This window comes from Adiantum capillus-veneris, chromosome 3 (assembly GCF_014529385.1).
Source record: "Adiantum capillus-veneris isolate H3 chromosome 3, ASM1452938v2, whole genome shotgun sequence".
Classification (NCBI taxonomy): domain Eukaryota; kingdom Viridiplantae; phylum Streptophyta; class Polypodiopsida; order Polypodiales; family Pteridaceae; genus Adiantum; species Adiantum capillus-veneris.
In genome coordinates this window covers 121,750,938-121,771,637 of record NC_140933.1, presented here as the reverse complement: position 1 = coordinate 121,771,637, position 20,700 = coordinate 121,750,938, and the positions used below count along the sequence as shown (strand labels likewise).

The 20,700-nt window shown below is 44.0% G+C and overlaps 1 protein-coding gene across 2 annotated transcripts in view; it reads right to left on the bottom strand.

The window, feature by feature from the left end:
• Positions 1–1,470: 1,470 nt before the first annotated feature.
• HBT (CDC27 family protein) overlaps positions 1,471–20,700 on the bottom strand; it is a 72,346-nt gene continuing 53,116 nt past the window's right edge. For both annotated transcript variants that reach the window (XM_086509114.1, XM_086509116.1), the window contains 8 exons: positions 18,046–18,111; positions 3,972–4,091; positions 3,329–3,405; positions 3,120–3,239; positions 2,758–2,841; positions 2,543–2,678; positions 2,190–2,471; positions 1,471–2,101 (listed from right to left, as the gene is read on the bottom strand). In XM_086509114.1, the coding sequence (XP_086365240.1) occupies positions 2,048–2,101; positions 2,190–2,471; positions 2,543–2,678; positions 2,758–2,841; positions 3,120–3,239; positions 3,329–3,405; positions 3,972–4,091; positions 18,046–18,111 (939 nt within the window). In that variant the 3' untranslated portion in view covers positions 1,471–2,047. The remainder of the gene's footprint in view (positions 2,102–2,189; positions 2,472–2,542; positions 2,679–2,757; positions 2,842–3,119; positions 3,240–3,328; positions 3,406–3,971; positions 4,092–18,045; positions 18,112–20,700) is intronic.

Below are 20,700 nucleotides of genomic sequence, written 5' to 3'. Positions count from 1 at the left end.
CTCAATTAATTCTTTATTTTCAACTACCAAACAATATGTTCTTAAGTTTTGTAGCAGCTTCCTCCTGATGGACAGGAGGAGGGGAGCAGTCTGCTGCTCAAGGGACAAGCCCAAGCCAACCTGACAACCCAAGCAACAAACCACAGTCCCTGGGGGAATCCATTTGAAACCCTCGGTTGACAACCAATTAGGTGTAGGAGCACTGCCAACCCAGAAAGCAACTGTCTTCCCTCCAATTGATCAGTGCGCCTGATGCACAACAAGAAACCTCAAGAGCTTGATCACACCTTTGCAGGTTGGCCCCTTGGCCGTCCAAGTACGAGGCTTAGTCGTCAACAAACTCAACGTTAAGAAGCTCATCTACCCTAACAAGGAGCTCAACTTTCAAGACCACGCAAAAGGAGAATACATCAATATTGCCTTTGCCCTTTGGGCAAGCTAATTTTCATTTAAAAAGGAGACCCACCTCTATAAGGCTTCCCTCTTTGGGCTAGCTGATTAAACGGAAAGTCGTTTCTTTTCATTGGAGTCTTAATTTTCCACACATTACCAACAAAATAGAGGTTTTGTTAATGGACAAGAAAGGAGTGAGTGGAAACAAGGAGTCATTAAATTGCAAGTCCTTACTACCATATCCTATAAATCACACAAGGACTCATTGAACTTTTGAGAGACTTGTGGAGTTTTAGTTAAGCCAAAAAGGATAGACAATGCTGTCATCCTACCCTTTGGGCAAGCCAAAAGAGGACCCTTAAGGACGTACCATATGAGCACCTTAATTTGAACTGCTACCACAAAGACGAAGTAACACCTAGGGGACAAAGGATCCATGGCATGTGCGGATCCAAAAGCCCCTTCCTTTGTCAGAAAGTCAAGGGCCAAACAAAACTAAACCTGGATAAAGGCCCAAGCCAATTTTTATAAAGGCAAACCGAAGCCATAAATGGAGTGCAGTAGCTTGTGGGTCAAAACCAAGGACACCTCCATAACTACCATATGCAGGTTTCATGTTCCTCAAGGTCTGTACTCATCCTGCATCGTTGAACATCCCCCCCCCCCCCCCCCCCAAAAAAAAAAAAAAAAAAAAAAAAAAAAAAAAAACCAAAGAACGTGTCATTACTTGCCAAGGCACAGCTGGAGACCAAACTAATAAAGGTAGCCTTACTGGTAGTTGATGTTCTATGGCTTTCTTGCATTTCCTTGTGGTATTGGAGCTCTAACCTATTGGACAACTTTCTGAGCAATGCATTGGTCACACCATACTTTATCCCATCCAGGCCATTTCTCTCCAGGATGGTTTTGGTAGTGCCCCGACTTCATCCCTCTATTCTATTTAAATCACTACCCAGGGCAGGTAATGCAAAATCATACATGCAGCTACTCATCAATTTGTGAGGAACAGTTTTGTTCTCCAGAAAAGCATTGGAGCCATAAGCAAAACTAGTATTCCACTTATCATTTGTGGTCAAATTAAGTCATAAGCAAAATCATTATGCCATTTACGATTGTCCACACTGGGGATCGGTCCTTCAATACTGGGCAACGCTCCATGGTCTAAAGAAGAGTGGATTGCTTGACACCAACCACAACTTTCGATATATGGTTTTATCTGTCTTTTTGCAAGAAAGGGCAATGTGCCCGCAAAATATATTGCTATAACATTTTCTCCTAGTCAACGCCGGAAATTGGCCATGCATCAGTACAATGGCATGAGCTCTGTTTATGTGTCCTCTTCTTTTGTATAAGCATACAGAGACTGGGTTTAAACCCTGGCCTTCAAGCAGGAGAAGGCAAAACCTTGAAAGGGCTATAACTGACCTTTGTTACAACAAGACTGCTTTTACTGGGTATGCATACTGCAGTCAGCATGAGATATTGTGTACATGAAAATGGGAGACCTTGTCCTTGAGTGACAGATTGGCACAATTTGAAGGTGTGTATAATGAGCAATTGAACTCCTCCTTTTGATAGACTGTAGCTCACAAAACAAAGCTCACCCATCTGCCAGTGGCGCAAGTGTCTTCCACTCCACAATTATGCTTCAACCCTACAAGTTTTCATCTTCTAGGTCATCCGGAACATTTACCTTCTCAATCGCACTCTACAGAACACAGATACACAAGCTTAGTGAGCTTGAGACTATCAAAGAAGATTGAACACAGAAAAGATGATGAAAGTTTAGTAAATACCTTTATGAGATTGACATCAGCACTTGATGGCTTTAAATCTAGGGCAATGCAATAGTGATGCATTGCCTGTTCTGGCATATTTAATCTTTTGTAGATCTTTCCCATTAAGAAAAACACACTGCTTTCACGTGGAGCCACTTCATTGAGATATCCAAGCTCTTTAAGAGCGTCGTCGTATCTCTCTTCACTCATGAGAACATTGGCCTTCTGATACTTTGGAAGAGGGTTTTTGGAATCTGCAAGAATGGCCTGTTCTAACAGGTTTAAGGAATCTCCATTTCTCTGCTCACATGAAGAAGAGACGCTGAGCTACGTTATTAGACATCAACAAATTGCAGCAAAGTGATGCCTACCTTCAAGGCATGCAGAGCCATTCCTAGATAACACAGCAGGACTGAGGAGCGACTGTTGATGAGAAGTGCCTGCCGAAAATGGTATTCTGCAAATTCAAACTTCTCTTGCCGGAAGTAAATGGTGCCAAGCCCATACCTGCCATCATCTAGGGAATTGATTTGGAAACAAGTAAAAGCTTGTGCACCTTCAATAAACCCAGAAAATTGCTATTTACCAGGCATTGTAATGCCGAGGATCAATCCGTATAGCCTGTCGGTAACAGGAGATCCCTTCTTTAAAGTCTTCCATAGCCACGTACCTGAACACCAATGGTGCAATTCGCATAAAACAATGACACCACATATCGCCTATGAGAAGTTCACATAACATGCAATCGATACATCCATGCATGAATCTGTGGTGTGAACTCTTTGCATCAGAAGTGAGACAGTAACATATATGCCGAGGGATATAGATTTAAAGTCTTGATGCATAAGAGCAGCCCAGTGCATGCGAAGTACGCAAATACTTGGGTATGGTGGGAGAATCTAAGAAGCATGCAGAATTTGTGACAGATCAAGGGGTATCAATACATACTCATGGCCACACAATGTGTGAGCATACGTAAAGTACGGATCAAGCTGAAGAGCACGTTGGAAGTACTTGAGAGCAGCTTCATGGTCCTTCTGAAGGCTGAAGCAATTGCCCATCACACACCTGCCAAAGACACAAGCATTTTCATTGCTGCACACTAAGGAATTGCACAAAGGCAAAAGCTTATTTTTCAACGCAAGAGGTTCTCTAACCATGCCTGCGGTGAGAGCCTGTCCATGGCTACTGTTTCTTGTGCAAGGTAGCTTAGTTCGACATCCTTTTTCATGTGCTGTGGCACAAAAAGTCAGCACAATGCTCAAGTTTTCTTGCTGATAAGACATTTTAATAGACACACACCCATGACTTGCGACAATACATTGGAGGTAACTGTGCAGCTTTTGCCATAAAACTTTCTAGAAAGTGTATCTATAACATGTTAAGTCACACCGAGCAATGGGATTATTTTTTACAAATCTGCGATGCATCCCTCATTGCATCTAATAGGAGCAGCTGTCAAATGCTCTATACACACTCAGTCATGTCTTGCTCTACCAAAATGACTATTGAGATGGCACACAATCTGAGACAACTTGCACTAATTGGCTGTTCCAAAATACATTTTGGAACTTTCACTATGCTATGCCATGTCTTAGTCTCCAGCTTTCAAGTGCATTGGTAGTGGGTCTCCTACAAACTTGTAGGGTAAAATATTGGCTCCAGCTTTCAAGTGCATTGGTAGTGGGTCTCCTACAAACTTGTAGGGTAAAATATTGGTTTACAAATTTTTGGTTTAGTATATGATGGGACATTTCTGTACTTCTCCTATCTGTGAAAATAAAGGATGATTACTCTTACATATAGAACAGTGGAATAGGCATCCATGCCTTCCAGACGATAAGGAGACACACGCCTTGCCCAACTGAAAGCCCGCTCAGCTTCAGGATAGTTCACCATCTCAAAATATGCCCTACCAACCTGCATTACAAGAGCAACAGATTCCAGAGTCAAGCCTTCCTGCCTTGTAGAAATGAACTGACAACTGAAAAATTTCATGAAAAGGTAATAACAATCAATAATCGCACAATAATTGAGGAGTGAGGTTGTCAGCCTAAGCATGCGTGCAGCAGGAAACTTTGTAGGCAATTGAGTGCTCTCAGTGCAGTGGTTTGCCTCTATGCAGTACGCAAATTATTAAGACCGATAACAATGACACAGCTGACAATAGACATCACAATTACCGATACAATAGAGCTCAACAATACATTTCCAACCTCTTCTATTTGATTACAATGCTCTTGAACTTGTGATAAAGGCACTTCAGACAAGACTCACTATCTACTGCAAAACTTTACAGAGAGTACACACAGGGTAATTTCAAGAGCAACAGTGGATTCAAATGGATGACTCGGCTTCACCGCCACAGAGGGACCCTTCACTAGCCCCCTTGCCCGCCCCCTACGGAGCCCTCCATCTGACTTTCTGTCTTGCCAAAAGAGAAAACAATCCTTGAGGCGGAGGTTGACAGGCTTCAGGCGACATCTATCATTTGGAGGATTGTCAGCACTCACCCAAGTCACAAGAGCTGGAAAAGGGGAGTTGTTTTTTTTTTTTTTGTGGGGGGGGGGGGGCAGAGGTTGGCAGGCTTATGGACGTGCAAATTCTTGGTCGAGGCTACTACCAGATTGAGTTTGAGGGGCCAGGTATGGTGGCCTAGGTACTGCAAATGAGTCTTGTGGCTATGGGAGTCTCGAGGGCTTACTCCCAATGGTGACACCATGGTTTCAACCCTGCAGTTGATGGAGCTTCCGAGGAGGTAGAGTTTCCAGTGTGAGTCTGCTTCCCCATAAGTACCTCCCCTTACTGTCTCAGATGGGGGATGAATTGGCACATTCATTGACTAGGGCACCACATGCCAACGGAAAAAAACAGATTGAACATACTTTATGCACTTCAAAACAACTAAACTGAAGAGAGGCATGACACACAAGACACAGAGTGGCTGAGTTCCACCCCAAGAGAGCACTGGCCCGAAACGATGGCGCCCCTTTCAGTATTTCTTTATATTGTTTCAACACGTTACAGCACCGGCGGCTCTGCTCTACATCTGGTCCCACTAGAATGCCAAAGAGAGAGCCCACCATTCATATTTAAAGCCCTAGGCCTTCTGAAAGCAATTTATATGAAAAGCTACAAGTCCCAAAAACTAGCACATAGGGTTGCTAGCATGAAATCCAGAAATCCATACAACTGCCACGTCAGCAGCCAGCAACGCAATTCACCGAAGTCCATACAATCTACCACATCATCTGTCACAAACGGGAGCGCATAGCAATATAAAATGTACTCGGATAAATAGAATTTATCACTTAATACTGAAGCCAGAGTATATAGAGAGAAATAGAGAGAGAAATGAAATGAAATGAAATGTTATATTAACGTCTTCAAAAGGCCAAAATGACCTATGAGATCACTCTGTTACAAAATGGTGAATCTAACACCATGTCTGGGTACAAAAGGACTAGATACTACAACTAGAATCCATCCTCATCTGCACTCTCGATATCGAAAGAGTATCGCTCAAATCCTCTGCTGTAGTCTCTGTCGATGTTGTGTAGCCCCTCTCCTCAATCGTGGCCATCTAAATCTCCGTAGCTCTAGTGCTCGGTTGATGAAAATGCCAGTAGTGGTCGAATGAGTGTGGGCCGAGCTCTGCAATGACAACTGCTTGTCTGGCTGTCCCATATCTAGTGAAAAGAAATCTGCAGTCTGTCTCGGGGACTGTCTCTCTCTATCTCTCCCCAATAAAGTGTATCTATATCTGTGTAACTCAAGTAGATATAGCCCAAGACATCTCTGATCCTCATAACTCATGACCCTAGAGAAAGGACCGAAACCCTCTCTGAATAAGCAGTGGGAACGGCCTTGTATCTCATAGTACACTGTGCAATGACATGTAATGTAGCTCTGTCTCTGGCTCTAACCGGCATAAGCGGCATATCCTGCTATCTGCTGGTATCCCTCTAAATCTACCAGTCTCAATCTCCAGCTGATATAAGGATGTGTGTATCTGACCAATGGAACACTGCAAACCATGAGACTTATGTGTGTCCATGTAGCTGGGTCGAATCACAAACCCATCTCCTGTGAAGTGGAGAAGATGCTCTCTATAGAAAGCCATCTTCGTGCCCAACTCGTGTGGCGGCTCTATCCATGTCCTCCTGGTATCCAACTGGATCAGGTCATGACGAATGAGAGAGTGAGAAAGAGAGATAGAGAGTGAGAAGATCGACACGGTACTGGGGACCAGAAGATGGGCTGGTCCCCCCCCCCGTAATAGTATCTTTATTACTGAGGAGAAGTCTATACAAGCACTTGAACCGAACGTATTACCACTAGAATAAGACTTGATGGTTCCCGGAAGCCTCGGCTTCCTATTCCTAGGGCAAACCCCTATTCCAAGGAACTTTCGCTCCTTATTCCAAATCCTCGAGAATCAAGGTTCTCACCTTTGGATCTCACCTTCCAGACTCAGGGCATGGCATCCTTGAATTTCTTTTTCCGACTCAGTTTCCAGAGTCCTCTTCCTCCAAAATAACTCTACTTTCCTGGACACGAAGTCCTTCCCTTGGGAATTTCAACTTCCGGATCACATCTCGAGAGTCTACCGCTCTCGTATCCGTCGATCTACTTCCCAAACTCGGGTACGAAACCCTTCGGCTGATCTGGCTCTAGTTCCTCAGAGCGCTTTCTACTACAGAGGCTCATGCCTTCCTCTGCTCCTACTTCCTCGTGAAGAGGAAGTACACCTGCAAACAAATACTTAGAAATCATAACATGAAAATCGTTACCTTCGAAGTCTCAACGCTCGAAAACGCAACTCAGTTCTCGAAAAGCAACTCCCTGGAAGAGATCTCTACATAGAAAATCCTCTCTTTCAATCCTACTGTCACGTGCACATCTAACCCTATGTGTACGTGGACAAGCTACTTCATGACTAGGGTTCAATTCAATTCAGTTAGCCTAGCTTAGGAAGTGTTCTCGCACTTTTGTGAGTCTGTTCGCAGACTGTGCATGTCCAGACACGAGTAGATGCATATTCTCTGGTTGCACACAACATGATCATCAGCATTACCATCAGATTCCATCAAGAGCATTTTACAATGCAGAGAACCTATTTTCCCCATTTTAGCCATTTTTCACTTATTATTATTAAGTGACTTTTGTTGGAAAACTGGGTATGGCAATTTACCCAAGCTAGTATATAAGAAAAGCTAGCGCTAGTGATTTCTGGCAGAAGAGGCAGCAGGGACCAAGTGTCCAACAGAGCACCTTCTCAGCAAAACCCCTCGGCAACAAACCTAGCGTTTTCAGCCAACAAGGACCAACGTTTTTCAGCATTGCAGATCAGCCCAGCGTTTTGCATTTGCAAATCTGCCTGGCGACAGCATGACTCACCAGATTCCCTAGCGTTTTTGCAGCACTAGCGTTTTTGGATCAGCAGAACACCTAGCGTTTTGCAGATTCCCTGCGGCGATGGATTCAGCCTTCGCATCAGCATTTTTCATTTTCAGCATATAGACACCGCAGAATAGCCCCCAAACCTCGCAGATCTCACCTTCCCACAGCAGATCCTCGCCACACGGTCAGATCAGCAAGCGTTTGCACTTTCAGCCTGCTATTCGTAGATTTCAGTATCTACGTTTTCAGCGCGTCGTCGTCATCGCCGTCATCACCGACGTAGAGTCAGATTTCAACCCTTAGCGTTTTCAGATTTCAGCTTGTCTCGTCGTCATCCTCATCGTCGTCGACATCGTCGGCAAGTCCATAGCATTGTAGAGATTTGTGCAATCAATAGTAGACCGCTCTCGCCATAGAGAGTGGGGCCTTCAGACGAGGGTCTGACAACATTCTGGTGTCGTATTCTTCTCTCTCTATCTCTCAGTCTCAGTACCTTCATTCAATGTGTTTATCCACTTTATTTGTGATCACTTGCACTCTCTCACTAAAGGAACGAAAGGCTCTCCCTTCCTAAGAAAATGGAACCCTTGAGGACAATTCGGAGCACTCATCTTGAGCAAAGTTCAACATTCACTTCCGTTGCACCTTACATTGGTATCAGAGCTTTGGCAGTGTTCTGTATGACTCAAGGAAAGAACCACAAGAATTATTTTTTTGCTTGTTGCGGTCGCACGTAACCCAAGTCCACTTGGGCGTGTCGATTCCTAATCATGTTTTTGAAGAGTGACAGGAAACCCAAGAAAGAAGTGCTTGTCCAGCCTCCCCTTGTGCCTCTTTTCACTCATTGAGAGCGGACCGTGCACTTACCGGCCGGCCAATCGACGTGAGGTGGGAAAAAGCAACCTTGGTGTGAGCGCAAGGCCGCCAAGGGGTGCGTGCACGGGAAAGAGTAGAGCTCGGGTAAGAGAAGATCCTTCTCTAACACAGATTGCAAGCTAAAGAAGAACCTCAAGGCTCAAGAACCTCAAGACTCCAGGGCCTCAAGACTCCAGAACCTCAAGAACCCAAGTTCCTCGTGAACTTAAGAACCGAAGACTTCGGTGTATGGTCATTACGTGAAGCGGAATGGATACTTCGCTTGGAGGTGATCAGCATGGAAGTGGCGAAGAAGAATTTTCCCCACCAGGAGGTTTTTCCGACCCTCCCCCTTCCCCATCTATGCCAACGATTGCACTAACTCCTATGGAGGCTTTCGACAAGATGATGACGGACAGGAAATTAGAACGCGAAGCAAGAAAGGCTATGGCTCATGAACGCGAAGAAAGAAAAGCAGAACAGGATCACGAGCACAAAGAACGAATAGCCGAATTGGATCGCGAGCGTGAAGAAAGGCGGTTAGCCTTTGAGCATATACACGAGCAAGCGCGTTTGGCGACCGAAGAAAGAATGGCAGCCCTAGAGCATGAGCGCGAGCAAGCACGCTTGGCGGCCGAAGACAGAAGGGTAGCCTTAGAGCGTGAGCGCAAGCAAGCGCGCTTAGCGGCCGCAAAGAGAGACCAACACGTGCAACAGTACACGATTCACTCATGAATGAGCACGGATGTATGCGGATTACTTATGAAAAGATGAAATGTTTGCATTCAAGGAGTTCATATTCCATGTCTCCTCCTTGGCATGACACAGTATCAAAAAGAGCACAAGAAGGATTGAGCATCAAGCATCGGCATTTCCATTGTGATTTGCCACAGTTGATTGATTTAGATCAAAAAGATAAGTTTCGATTCCATTGTTTGCGTGTGTTTGATGAACGGTTTGGCACTCCGTCACTTTGTTCATCTGCATTGCATGCACAGTTTTGTCTCTCGCCATAGAGAATGGGGCCTTCGGAGGAGGATTTGACAACATTCTGGTGTCGTATTCTTCTCTCTCTATCTCTCAATCTCGGTACCTTCATTCATAGTGTTTATCCACTTTGTTTGTGATCACTTGCACTCTCTCACTAAAGGAACGGAAGGCTCTCCCTTCCGTAAGTAAAGGGAACCTTGAGCACAGTTTGGAGTACTCATCTTGAGCAAAGTTCAACATTCACTTCTATTGCACTTTACACCTACACATAAAAGAGGTGTGTTCTCGGGTTCCTTCTCGTAAGTCAACCCCGTCTACGACGTTTATGCGCTGAAAACAGAGAAAAAACAGCAGCTCGTTGCGATGGAAACATGCTCCATAGGCACTTCTTCGCGAGGGAACTCACGCACTGGGTCCTAGCGACATCTGGTACACTTAGGACAGCCATGGGCATCACCGGCAACGTCTTCTTTGCGGATGAAATCTGCAGCAGCATCTCCTCCTTGCGAAAACTGGAGAGGGCGTGTGATGCTTATATAGCTCCTTGGCCACGACAAAGATAGCTGAGCGCTAGCTGCTCACGTAGAGATCGCGGCCGTTTTTCTTTTTCTTTTTTTTTTTCTTTTTTTTTGGTTATGCTTGAAAAAGAGAAAAATCACTGGCTGCTTTTTACTGCTTCATTTAATCATAGGCTACCCTCTTATTAAGTGGGCGGCCGGTCACCTTTAAAAATGGTCTGAATCTATCCAAATACTCAATAAAACCTTACAATTAAAAAAACAATGCTTTCACAGCACTTCCCAGGCGTCCCTGGATGCAATCACATGCGCAGTTGCAATGCAAACACAGACTTCCTCGCGGGAAAGCATCTGCTTCCCCGAAAAGCAATCTCGCTTTCTCAGAAAGCATCTGTTTTTCCTCAAAGTTTCCTCTAAACCCATCTTCATTCAAGTGCTTGCTTTTCCTTGTGCACAATTCTAACACAGTTCGGAATTTCCGAATGGTTATGGATATCCCCTTTCCAATGCACCCGTCACCCACCTTGTGACGCATCAGGAATACCCATCACCTAGTCCTTTCCTACCGAACTGACGATACAATCTCCTTCGCAATGCTCTGTCACCCATCCTATGACGCATCAGAGAGGTCCGTTCCCGGATGGTCGGATACTTCTTCCCGATGCTCCCTGTCACCCATCTGATGTGACAAATCAGAAGTACCCATTCCTGGTGGCCTTCCATATATTCTCTTTCACAGTGCTCCCGTCATTACTCCGAATGACGCACTAGAAATACTTTGTACTCGGATGTCTCCAGTGAGAAAAACCCTCTCATATAAAATTCCAATAATTCATTTAGAATTATTTTTCCTGGTGTTCCAAGAGAGAAAACCTTCTCACTTATAAATCCAATAATTCGGTTAGAATTATTTTTATGTCAGATAAAGCCAATTTAGAAATAACCCTCTCACTTATAAACAGTTGTCCTCAACTATAGAGGTCCAACTGAACTGCCCAGGGAGAAACTGGAAAAATTCAAAATCTTGCTCAATGGTGAGTTGAGCTGGTCCTTTCTCAAAAGAGAACTTAAAAATTAGAATAAACAAAAATTTAATAATTCAATACTTACCTTACTTGTTCATGTCCTTCCTCTAGTACCTCGAGGATATCCTTCACCAATCATCAAACTTACGAGCCATGTAAGAACTCGTCATTCGCGTCTTTCCAACAGATCAAAAGTTCCCTTATACAAGAATTTGTTACCTCGATTCCACCTTCTCAATCCCGAGAAGAATAATCCTCCTAGAAATCAATCTAGGTATTTGTCCTTGCGCGTAATCCTGCGTTGTTAGTCCAGAGGGTATTAAATCTCTTGTGTCCTCCCATACAAGGATTGCCCAAGTCATAGAGCATTAATCTCGATGTCTTTCTTTCACAAATAGAGTCTGCAATCACCTTAAAGAAGGTTCTTGTTCCGGGCCGTCACTCAATGTAGGCGGACGGTTCCAATCCGAAGATTCCTTATGCACGGCGGCACCTCCTTCCAACTTTTTCTTCCTGCGAGTTATTACCACCAGCAATGTTTTCCTGACGCCCATTAGCGTCTCTTCCTTGCGGAGACCATCCAAAAAAACGTTTCACCTTGCAAGCATCTAGGACTGCTCACAAAATCTTAGACAGATAAAATTCTAGCCATACCATTTTGTGAACATAAGTTCAAACTCGGCCCACTTAAGGGCGAACCCGCTGTAGATCTCAATGATGTTCTCCATATGTGGTTAAGGTAATTCTTTCCATTTTGAAACAATTGTCGAATTATACTCTTACGAACATAATGGTTCGAATTTATTCCAACAGCGTGTAAATGCTACTTAACCTGCTCATAAGGAACATATACCGCAACCAAAAGTTGTTGCTGTAATGGTGAAAGCACATAGCGTACTCAATGATCAACGATCATCAGAAAACCTCTTCTCCGTAGAGAAACTCAAATTCCTTCTATCGAACACATCTCAAATAGAAATTCTCGTGTCGGATTATCCTTGCGCGCAAAAAGGCGCTGAAGAGAGTATAACAAACTCCCGTCCAGTTCCTATAAAGGAAGTTGATTTATCTAATTACGTTCAGCAAAAAACAAATTTGACAAGTAGATGAACCACCTTGGTATATGTCTGCATCTTCGTGGGTTATCCATGTACCCAGAGGTGTACATAATTCTTAAGCTCTGAGTTTCGATGAACCTGGGAAATTACCTTCCCTACGTAAGATCCTTAAAGCGAAGACGCTCAACATGACAATTCCTTGGCTCGATCTTAGAGCAAAACCCGCTCATCAAATAAACTAGGATTTCAATCCTTGGATTCCTCAAGCACAGGCTGTAGCCGTCGCTTGTTCCTTCCCTCGTAAAGAGAGTGTTCATTCACTTGTGAAAAAGGCACTACCATATCTTCCCTTATCGGGTAAGAAGTGTAGGCTCATAGGGTACTCCAGCTTGATAAAAGATTTTCTTTTCCTGAAAACTCGATATGGCTCCTTCATAATGCCCTACCCGCAAAAGCAGGTAATTTGTTGGAGAACTGTCCGATACCAGATCAATAGTTGACCTTCAGGTTAGTTGAGCAAACCAATTCATCTCAGAAAACAATGTTTCAAATTGATCCTACTCTCATAAATACTCGAGAGTGATTGTTCTGGTTAGACACATGCATATCTCGTGCATAAAAGCAATACGTAGTTTATGAGTTCCTCAAAGATTTAACTCTGATCAAAGACCTGCCCTCTCACTTAAAGTTCAAGGGTCTTCTATTCAAAATATCAGGAGTCAGTTTAAATTTCCTTACTCCAAACTTTCTTCAGATAGCCACAGATAACAAAAATATGATGTTTCTATGTTCAATGGTTCCCATCCCACTGCGGGGATTAGATTTCTATGTACACTAAGGTGTACACTTTCACCTTTTATTGCTAACTCTACCATCTGTTGCAAAGTATCTTGCAAATGCGTCTATAAAATTCGGACAAAAGTCCTTCGTTGAGTTTCATCATCTTTCCTTCCTCAGGGAGGATCGAGAGTGCAGCTACCTTGGCAAGAATGAACCACTACTTGCTTTGACTCGCTCGTGTCCTATGGGGCAAACCGATCCCAATCTTCTTGGATACCTTTCTTAAAGCGTAGAGGAAAAAAAATTGTCGAAAAATCAAGCCTTGAATTGAATCCAAGTCTTGTTGTAGATTCCTTGCAGAGCTTTGGTATACCACCAAGTACTTGCAATTCCCCTTGAGGTGTTTGGTCACATGCCTCACCTTCAACGATTCTAAGAAATTGCCATTTGCAAAGGCAACTTCAAACTGTCGAATCAAAGCGGTAGCTTTTGGGGCATCTTCCCTTCGTCAAAAGTATCAAACTTGACTGAATGTTCTGAGGTCTAAAGACCTTCTTATCCTTCCCGAAAAGACGGGTTTTCTTGGCTATGGTTCTGGATTGATGATCATGAATGGATTCTGAAGGATCTTGAACATTCCGCTCCTTTGATTCTCTAGGTTCTTGAACATTGTGCTCTTGTCGCCTTCTCAGAGAATCCCAAGTCTTGTGTCAACTTCTTGCAGAGAAAAATTTTCCCAACTCTGCGAGCGTTTTTCCTGCAGGACTTAGGGTTCCGCCTGCTAACTTCTCTCTTGCCATGTCATGGCTTCATATCTTCCCAGAGTCGTCCTCCTTTATAGAGAAAGAGAGGAGACCATGCTCTAATATCACTGTCACAAACGGGAGCGGCACTCAGATAAATAGAAAAAGAGAGAGAAAAACCATTGGCTGGTTTTTAGTGCTTTATTTAAACATAGGCAGCCCACTTATTAAGTGAGCGGCCGCTCACCTTTAAAAATGGTCTCAATCTGTTAAAAAACTCAATAAAACCTTATAATTAAAAAAATAATTCTCTCACAGCACTTCCCAGGCATCCTTGGATGCAATCACATGCACCGTTGCAATGCAAACATAGACTTCCTTGCGGGAAAGCATTAGTTTCCCGAAAAGCAATCCCGCTTTCTCAGAAAGCATCTGTTTTTCCTCAAAGTTTCCTCTGAACCCATCTTCATTCAAGTGCTTGCTTTTCCTTGTGCACAATTCTAACACAGTTCGGAATTTCCTCTCGACTATGGATATCCCCTTTTCGATGCACCCGTCACCCACCTTGTGACGCATCATGAATACCCATCACCTAGTCCTTTCCTGCAGAACTTACGGTACAATCCCCTTCATGATGCTCTATGTCACCCATCCTATGACGCATCAGAGATGTCCGTTCCCGGATGGTCGAATACTTCTTCGCGATGCTCTATGTCACCCATCGAATGTGATGCATCAAAAGTACCCGTTTCTGGTGGCCTTACAGGTATTCCCTTTCACAATGCTCACATCATTACTCTGAATGACGCACTAGAAACACTCTGTACTCGGATGTCTCCAGTGAGAAAACCCTTCTCACTTAAACTTCCAACAATTCATTTAGAATTATTTTTTCTGGTGTTCCAAGCGAGAAAACCCTATCACTTATAAAACCAATAATTCATTTACAATTATTTTTATGTCAGATAAAGCCAATTTAGCAACATCATCCATCAGGTTTTACGCCAGGCCTTGTGTGTTCTGTTTTGGGGTGGGGGGGGGGGGGGGGGGGGGCGGGGGAGGGGAGGGTGCTTTATTTTTAGGCCCCATCAGACAGGGTCCCATAAGTTCGCTAGGATCCTAACCCTCTTTAAAATTGGGCCACTCTGTGTGGATCTATAAGTTGGTAAAGACTTCTCTTCTGCTGCTTTTGCTAGGGTTTAGGCCCCTCGACTGGCATCTGCAGGTTGGCTAGGGTTAGGCTCGAGGATCCCTAATGAAGAGGTTAACAAGCTTGTGGACGTGCAAATTCTTGGCCGAGGCTACTACCACATTGAGTTTGAGGGGCCATGTATGGTGGCCAAGGTACTGCAAATGAGTCTTGTGGCTATGGGAGCCTCCAAGGCTTACTCGACGGTGACACCATTGTTTCGACCCTAAAGTGGATGGAGCTTCCGAGGAGGTAGAGTTTCTAGTTTGAGTCTGTTGATAGGACTCCACATGCCAACGGAAAAAAACAGATTGGACATACTTTATGCACTTCAAAACAACTGAACTAAAGAGATGCATGACACACAAGACACGGAGTGGCCGAGTTCCACCCCAAGAGAGCACTGGCCCCAAACGATGGCGCCGCTTTCAATATTTTTTTATATTGTTTCAACACGTTACAACACCGATGGCTCTGCTCTACATCTGGTCCCACTAGAATGCCAAAGAGAGAGCCCACCATTCATCTTTAAAGGCCCTAGGCCTTCTGAAATCAATTTATATGAAAAACTCCAAGTCCCAAAAGCTAGCACATAGGGCTGCTAGCGTGAAATCCAAAAATCCATACAACTACCACGTTAGCAGCCAGCAACGTGATTCGCCGAAGTCCATACAATCTACCACATCATCAACCAACACAAATCCGGATTGTCCATACAATTGCCACATCACCATGTTTTACGCCAAGTCTTGTGTGTGTGTGTGTGTGTGTGTGTGTGTGTGTGCGCGCGCGCGTGCTTTATTTTTAGGCCCCATCAGACGGGGTCCCATAGTTCGCTAGGGGTTTGGATTTTAAATCCTAACCCTTCTTTAAAAATAGGGCCACTCAATGAGGATCTGTAAGTTGGTAAAGACTTCTCTTCTGTTGCTTCTGCTAGGGTTTAGGCCCTTCGGCCGGCATCTGCAGGTTGGCTAGGGTTAGGCTCAGGCTCAGGGAGCCCTAACCCAATCGGGTCTTCAGTGGCTTGACACGTCAGCGGTTTGTGACATCCCCCCTTCTTGAGAGAAGAGTAATCATCCGCGATTACATTAAATATCTGCAAAACAACTCAAGTTAGCTCAAAAAATATATCCAAGGGTCATTTAGGTCAAATCAAAGCTCTTGATATTCACGCATAGCAAAATTAGCCATTACACCCAAACCACGTTGATCTATGGGTGTCACAATGCACTAAACTTACATACCCAGGCAATCTCACCCAATTAGGAATATTCAATGGTTGATATATCACAACGCAAGACAGATGCTCACATATGCATGTTACAAGACACAACAAACAACGCTGCTCAGCACCCCTCCCAGACAACGGTCTTAGGCATGAAGCTACTCAACGACTACCTCCTCACTCCCTCTTCAAATAACCTAAAAAGGTTTGGGCCATGAGCTTAGAGGATTGATACAACCAAACGCTCCCAAGACCGCAACCTATGTCGCTTCGAGGTTTCAACCATACAACTAAACGCTCCCCAGACACCCAGTCTACGTTGTTCAAAGGTTTTCCAACATACAACCAAATGCTCCCTAAACACCCGGTCTACGTCGTTCAAAAGTTTTCCAACAATCCGAAACATTCCTCCCAGGAGTAAATTACAAACCATTGAAACTAGCATCAAAACCAAAATCAAACAATTGTCAAATTGGCACCAAGAAAGGTTTAAAACAAATAAAATCCATTTCAAACAAATTCGAAAAAGTACTTTCTCAAACAGAGATCAAAACGTATCTAAATACAGAGCAATTAGAAATTTCATTCGGCATTTTGTTCAGACAATCTAACTTTGAGGACGAATGGCTTGTCCTTCTACATGAAGGTGATCATACAGTTCGGGTTTAGAGTGTCGCGTCATTCTTGTCGTGTCACGACATGCACAAGAGAGCGTCACAATTGCCCAACTTCATGATGGGGAAATCTGCTTTTCGTTGGTATCCTTGGATGGTCACTGGAAGAGCACCAATGAGTTGTACCACCTTCTAAGTTTGCCTAATGGCTATCTCGACTTCAAGTTCTCCACTCTGTGAATCATAGTCAAAATCCATCTGCTTGAGGAGGTCGGGATGGATGAAATTCTCAATAGCTCCTAGGTCAAAGAAGATTAGGGCTTTCAAGTTGTTGTCTTTTCCATAAGCTCTGCACAATTCATTTGAACTTACGAGATTAATGCCATTAATATCAAGTGCAAGTCTAATGGCAGGTCTAGCTCTCTTAGCCGGAGGTGGTCATGGGAGTCTATCTGCTTTCAAAGCTGGAGGTTGCTCAGAGGATGTCTCGGATCTCTGAGGACAAGAATTGTAAGTATGCCCTATCTGAAAACATTCAAAGCATCTGCCTTATCCTTATTTAGCAAGTCCTAAATTAGCACGTAGGCTATAGACCCGAGTCAACTTCATAAGCCTCCAAGGTTTGTGCAAAGGTCTTGCATCCGAGCTAATCAATAAACAGGTAAGTTTATAGTTTTTAATAAATGAAAGAGAAAAGCTAAAGACTAAGATTAGATCAACCTTCCTCATTTAGTAAGTGGACTCTAGTCTTTGTTTACTAAGCTTGGCTAGGCCACATGTCCAAAGTAGCACACACTTGCTTTGTGTGAACTTAACAAGTGTGTGTGAGTGTGTGCAGTGTCTCCACTTGCCAAGAAGAGTCCCAAGAAAAGGGGAAGGGAGGGGGGGCGGGTGGGGGACGGCCATCCTGGACTTACTAGCCATTCCCATCCTCAGTCCATCGCGCACACTCCCGTCTTCATCGCTCTATCTCAAGGGCCATTAAGTCATAAAAGAACCACATTAAAAAAAAAAACCGTTGTCAAAGAAAATCAGAGCCTCCTAATCTCGTACTTTGTCCCACGTCCTACAAATCTCACTACTCTCGCCCTCTTGGCCATTAAGTGCTTGTACTTGTAGAGATTAGATGGCACTATACTAGGTTGTCCAAGTATCATGGAAGAAAGATTCCTCAACAGATGCATAATTGCTTTTCTTTCTTATGATGCAAGAGCCTTGCGGATGACAAATTGATCTATTCTTGATTGAGCCACAAATATTTTTCCCTATGTCCTACATGAGGTAAGCACCAATAGGTCTACGGCAAAAACGGCATTAAGAAACTTCAAGCATACCTTTATATTGCATGTTATAAAATTACCAGCAGAAGTTGTGGTTCAAGTACCCAAGTTTTGATTTCTAATTAGCAGCATCACTACAATTTTACATGTTCCATCAAAATATTTAAGCAGACCATGAGTTCCCAAGAACCAACCTGGCACAAAACCCAACCCGTAGCATACTGTTGTTGGCTCAATTTTGAAAAGGCTTGCAGAGTGTCCTGTATAAGCATCAAATCATAACACAAAATTTGTGATAGTTAATGAACATATTTCAAAGAAACTAATCCAAAAGCACGTCGACCTTAAACAAAGAAAATGACTCTTTCCATGCAAACCTTTGAATGACTTGACCAAGAAAAACAAATTTATGTCATTCAGGAATAAGCACTTCTATCTGAACATCTCCAAACAGAACATTGAGCAATGAAAAGAAAGCATCATGCAGCCCTTCCTCACAAAAGTTAGTGTAGCATCTTTAGCCTTAGCCTAAACATTCACGAAAATAATATTGATCGCACAGACGTTGGAAAGGGGGAAATAGAAAAACACCTAGCACCCAATATGACTGCCTCTCTATAGCCCAATGATTTCACAACACCCCTATCCCCTATTTAACATACACACAGAGACCCAATCTGCTAACAACTGTTGTCCGAGCCCCGACCCACTAAATGCAAAAGCAAGAGAGAAAACATAATATTTGCTCATATATTGAGAATAGGGAGACTATGACAATGCTGATTCGATTAGCTTCAAGAGTATACAATGATAGAATTGTATAAAAACAATCCTCATTTAGTGGAACATCTGGCCAACAATCCGCGGTTAAACATTAACCAGAGAGCCCGGACCTTCTTCTCAGAGCACCATCACAGGTTGGACGCAATGCTTCCTCCCGTTTAATTCATGTTTTCCGTTCTTTTACCTTTTAATGCAGCCCTCAACGGTCTCATACTCACGGCCTTCAGCCTGCACCTACCGGCTCCTTGTAGCATGCGCAAGAATACCCTACCTCAACTTCTTAGCAGCCTTCTTCACTTTCTTGCCTTGCCCTGGTGACCCATTCATCCTTCTCTTCTACACTCTTCAAGGCCTTGGCAGCCCTTTCTCTTCATATTTTGTTTTGGCCTGTTGAAACCGGCCCATGGGGCGGTAGGCATTGGCTTTCACTTGAAATTTCTTTACTTTACTTTAGACGCACAGAGAAACTTCACGAATAAGCCTGTGACTGGAATTCAACACTTCAAAACAAACCACGGCCTGGCAGCTAGAGCGCTACCAAGCAAACAACGACACCCTGTTGGCTCCAAAGATTGGCGCCCCTTTCGGTACTTCTTTATTCTTATTATACTTGAGAAAAACCTATGAACTTCTACAAACTGTCCCGCTTTTATCGGGTTGAAATTCCTCTACTCCAACTCGATTTCGGCAACATAACCACAGTAGAAGTCTCCACGGACAAAATCTCAAGCAAACATAGACTTTCCACGCACTTTAGAGCTCTTTGCAAAATCTGGCGAGAAATTGCAGCTCACTGAATTCTCTGTTTTGCGCTCCGATCCGCGTGTTGATCACTTTTCTGGGTAGCGCTCGAGCTCTCGCACCTATAGGCTCACTTGCCCCTTGAATTAGACAAGATTCCTCGCGAGAAATCTCTCTAAATTGTCCGCTACAAGCACCCAATGCCTTCCCGAGGCTCCCCTCACAAATAAACGATCCGAACCCTTGCACCTAGCCCTCACCAAGCTGTCCAAACCTGTCCATGGCTGTAATTGCAGGTTTTTGACCCAATTTCGCCAACATAACGACGCAAATATCCCTATAGGTCAAAAGTACACGTCAAGGACACTTTCCCTTGCGGTATGCAAGCTTTCCAGTGAGCTGCAGGTCAATTTCAGCATGCTGTAATTTTCTGTTTTGCCACTTTTAGGTGCCTACTGCCCTATACACACATCCCAAGGCCTTTCCAAGGCTCCCTTGGCGATTCCCTGCAGTTTAGGTGCGAAACCCTAAACCTGCAGAAAAACACAGCAGGCTGTAATTCTCTGTTTTGGACCGTTTCGAGCAGAGCGAGGACGCCTACGCGTGTCTCAGGTACTCCCGCAAGCAATGGGACAATTCCCCTATAAATCGGACGAGTTTTCACACGAGAAAACTCTCCATTTTCGCATTCCTTCGCGATGGAACTATGCGTACCTGAAGGGGATTAGCAATTAGCTAATCCGGTTCCTGTACAGAAGGCTCTTGCCTTGGCATACGCGAATAAAACCCCCATAACAGTACATGGTCATCTGAGTAGCCCAACTAGTGGGGCATTACCATATGTGCAAAGGGGAGAGAGAGATGCGCGAGAGCAAATCATCGCACTACATAGAGCAAGGGAGAAGGCAAGCTTTCCATTAAAGCTGTGAGCACCTGCCCCACTACTCACACACACTGTAGCACTTAATGGGCTGAAATCAGCCCTCTCTTGAAATGGGTGCCCCCTCTTGCTGATTCTTCTGGCAATTGCATCAGGAGCCGCCAAGTGTCCAGTTTGCCTCTTTTGAGTTAATTCCCTAGTACCCACAACTTATAAGTGTCGCGAGGGGCCTAAATGACTTTGAACTGAGCCTAGACACCCTTTTACTACTCGGATTCTAGTGCCGATTAGCCCGACCAACTCGTGGTGACCTGCCCTTCCCGACTGCGGGTGAAACTCTTGGCCGTCGGCCATTTCACACTGGCCACGCAATGTTCAGTCATTTGCAACTTCTAAAAGAGGATCCCAAAAAGTAAACAAAAATCATCGGAAAGAAACCAACAAC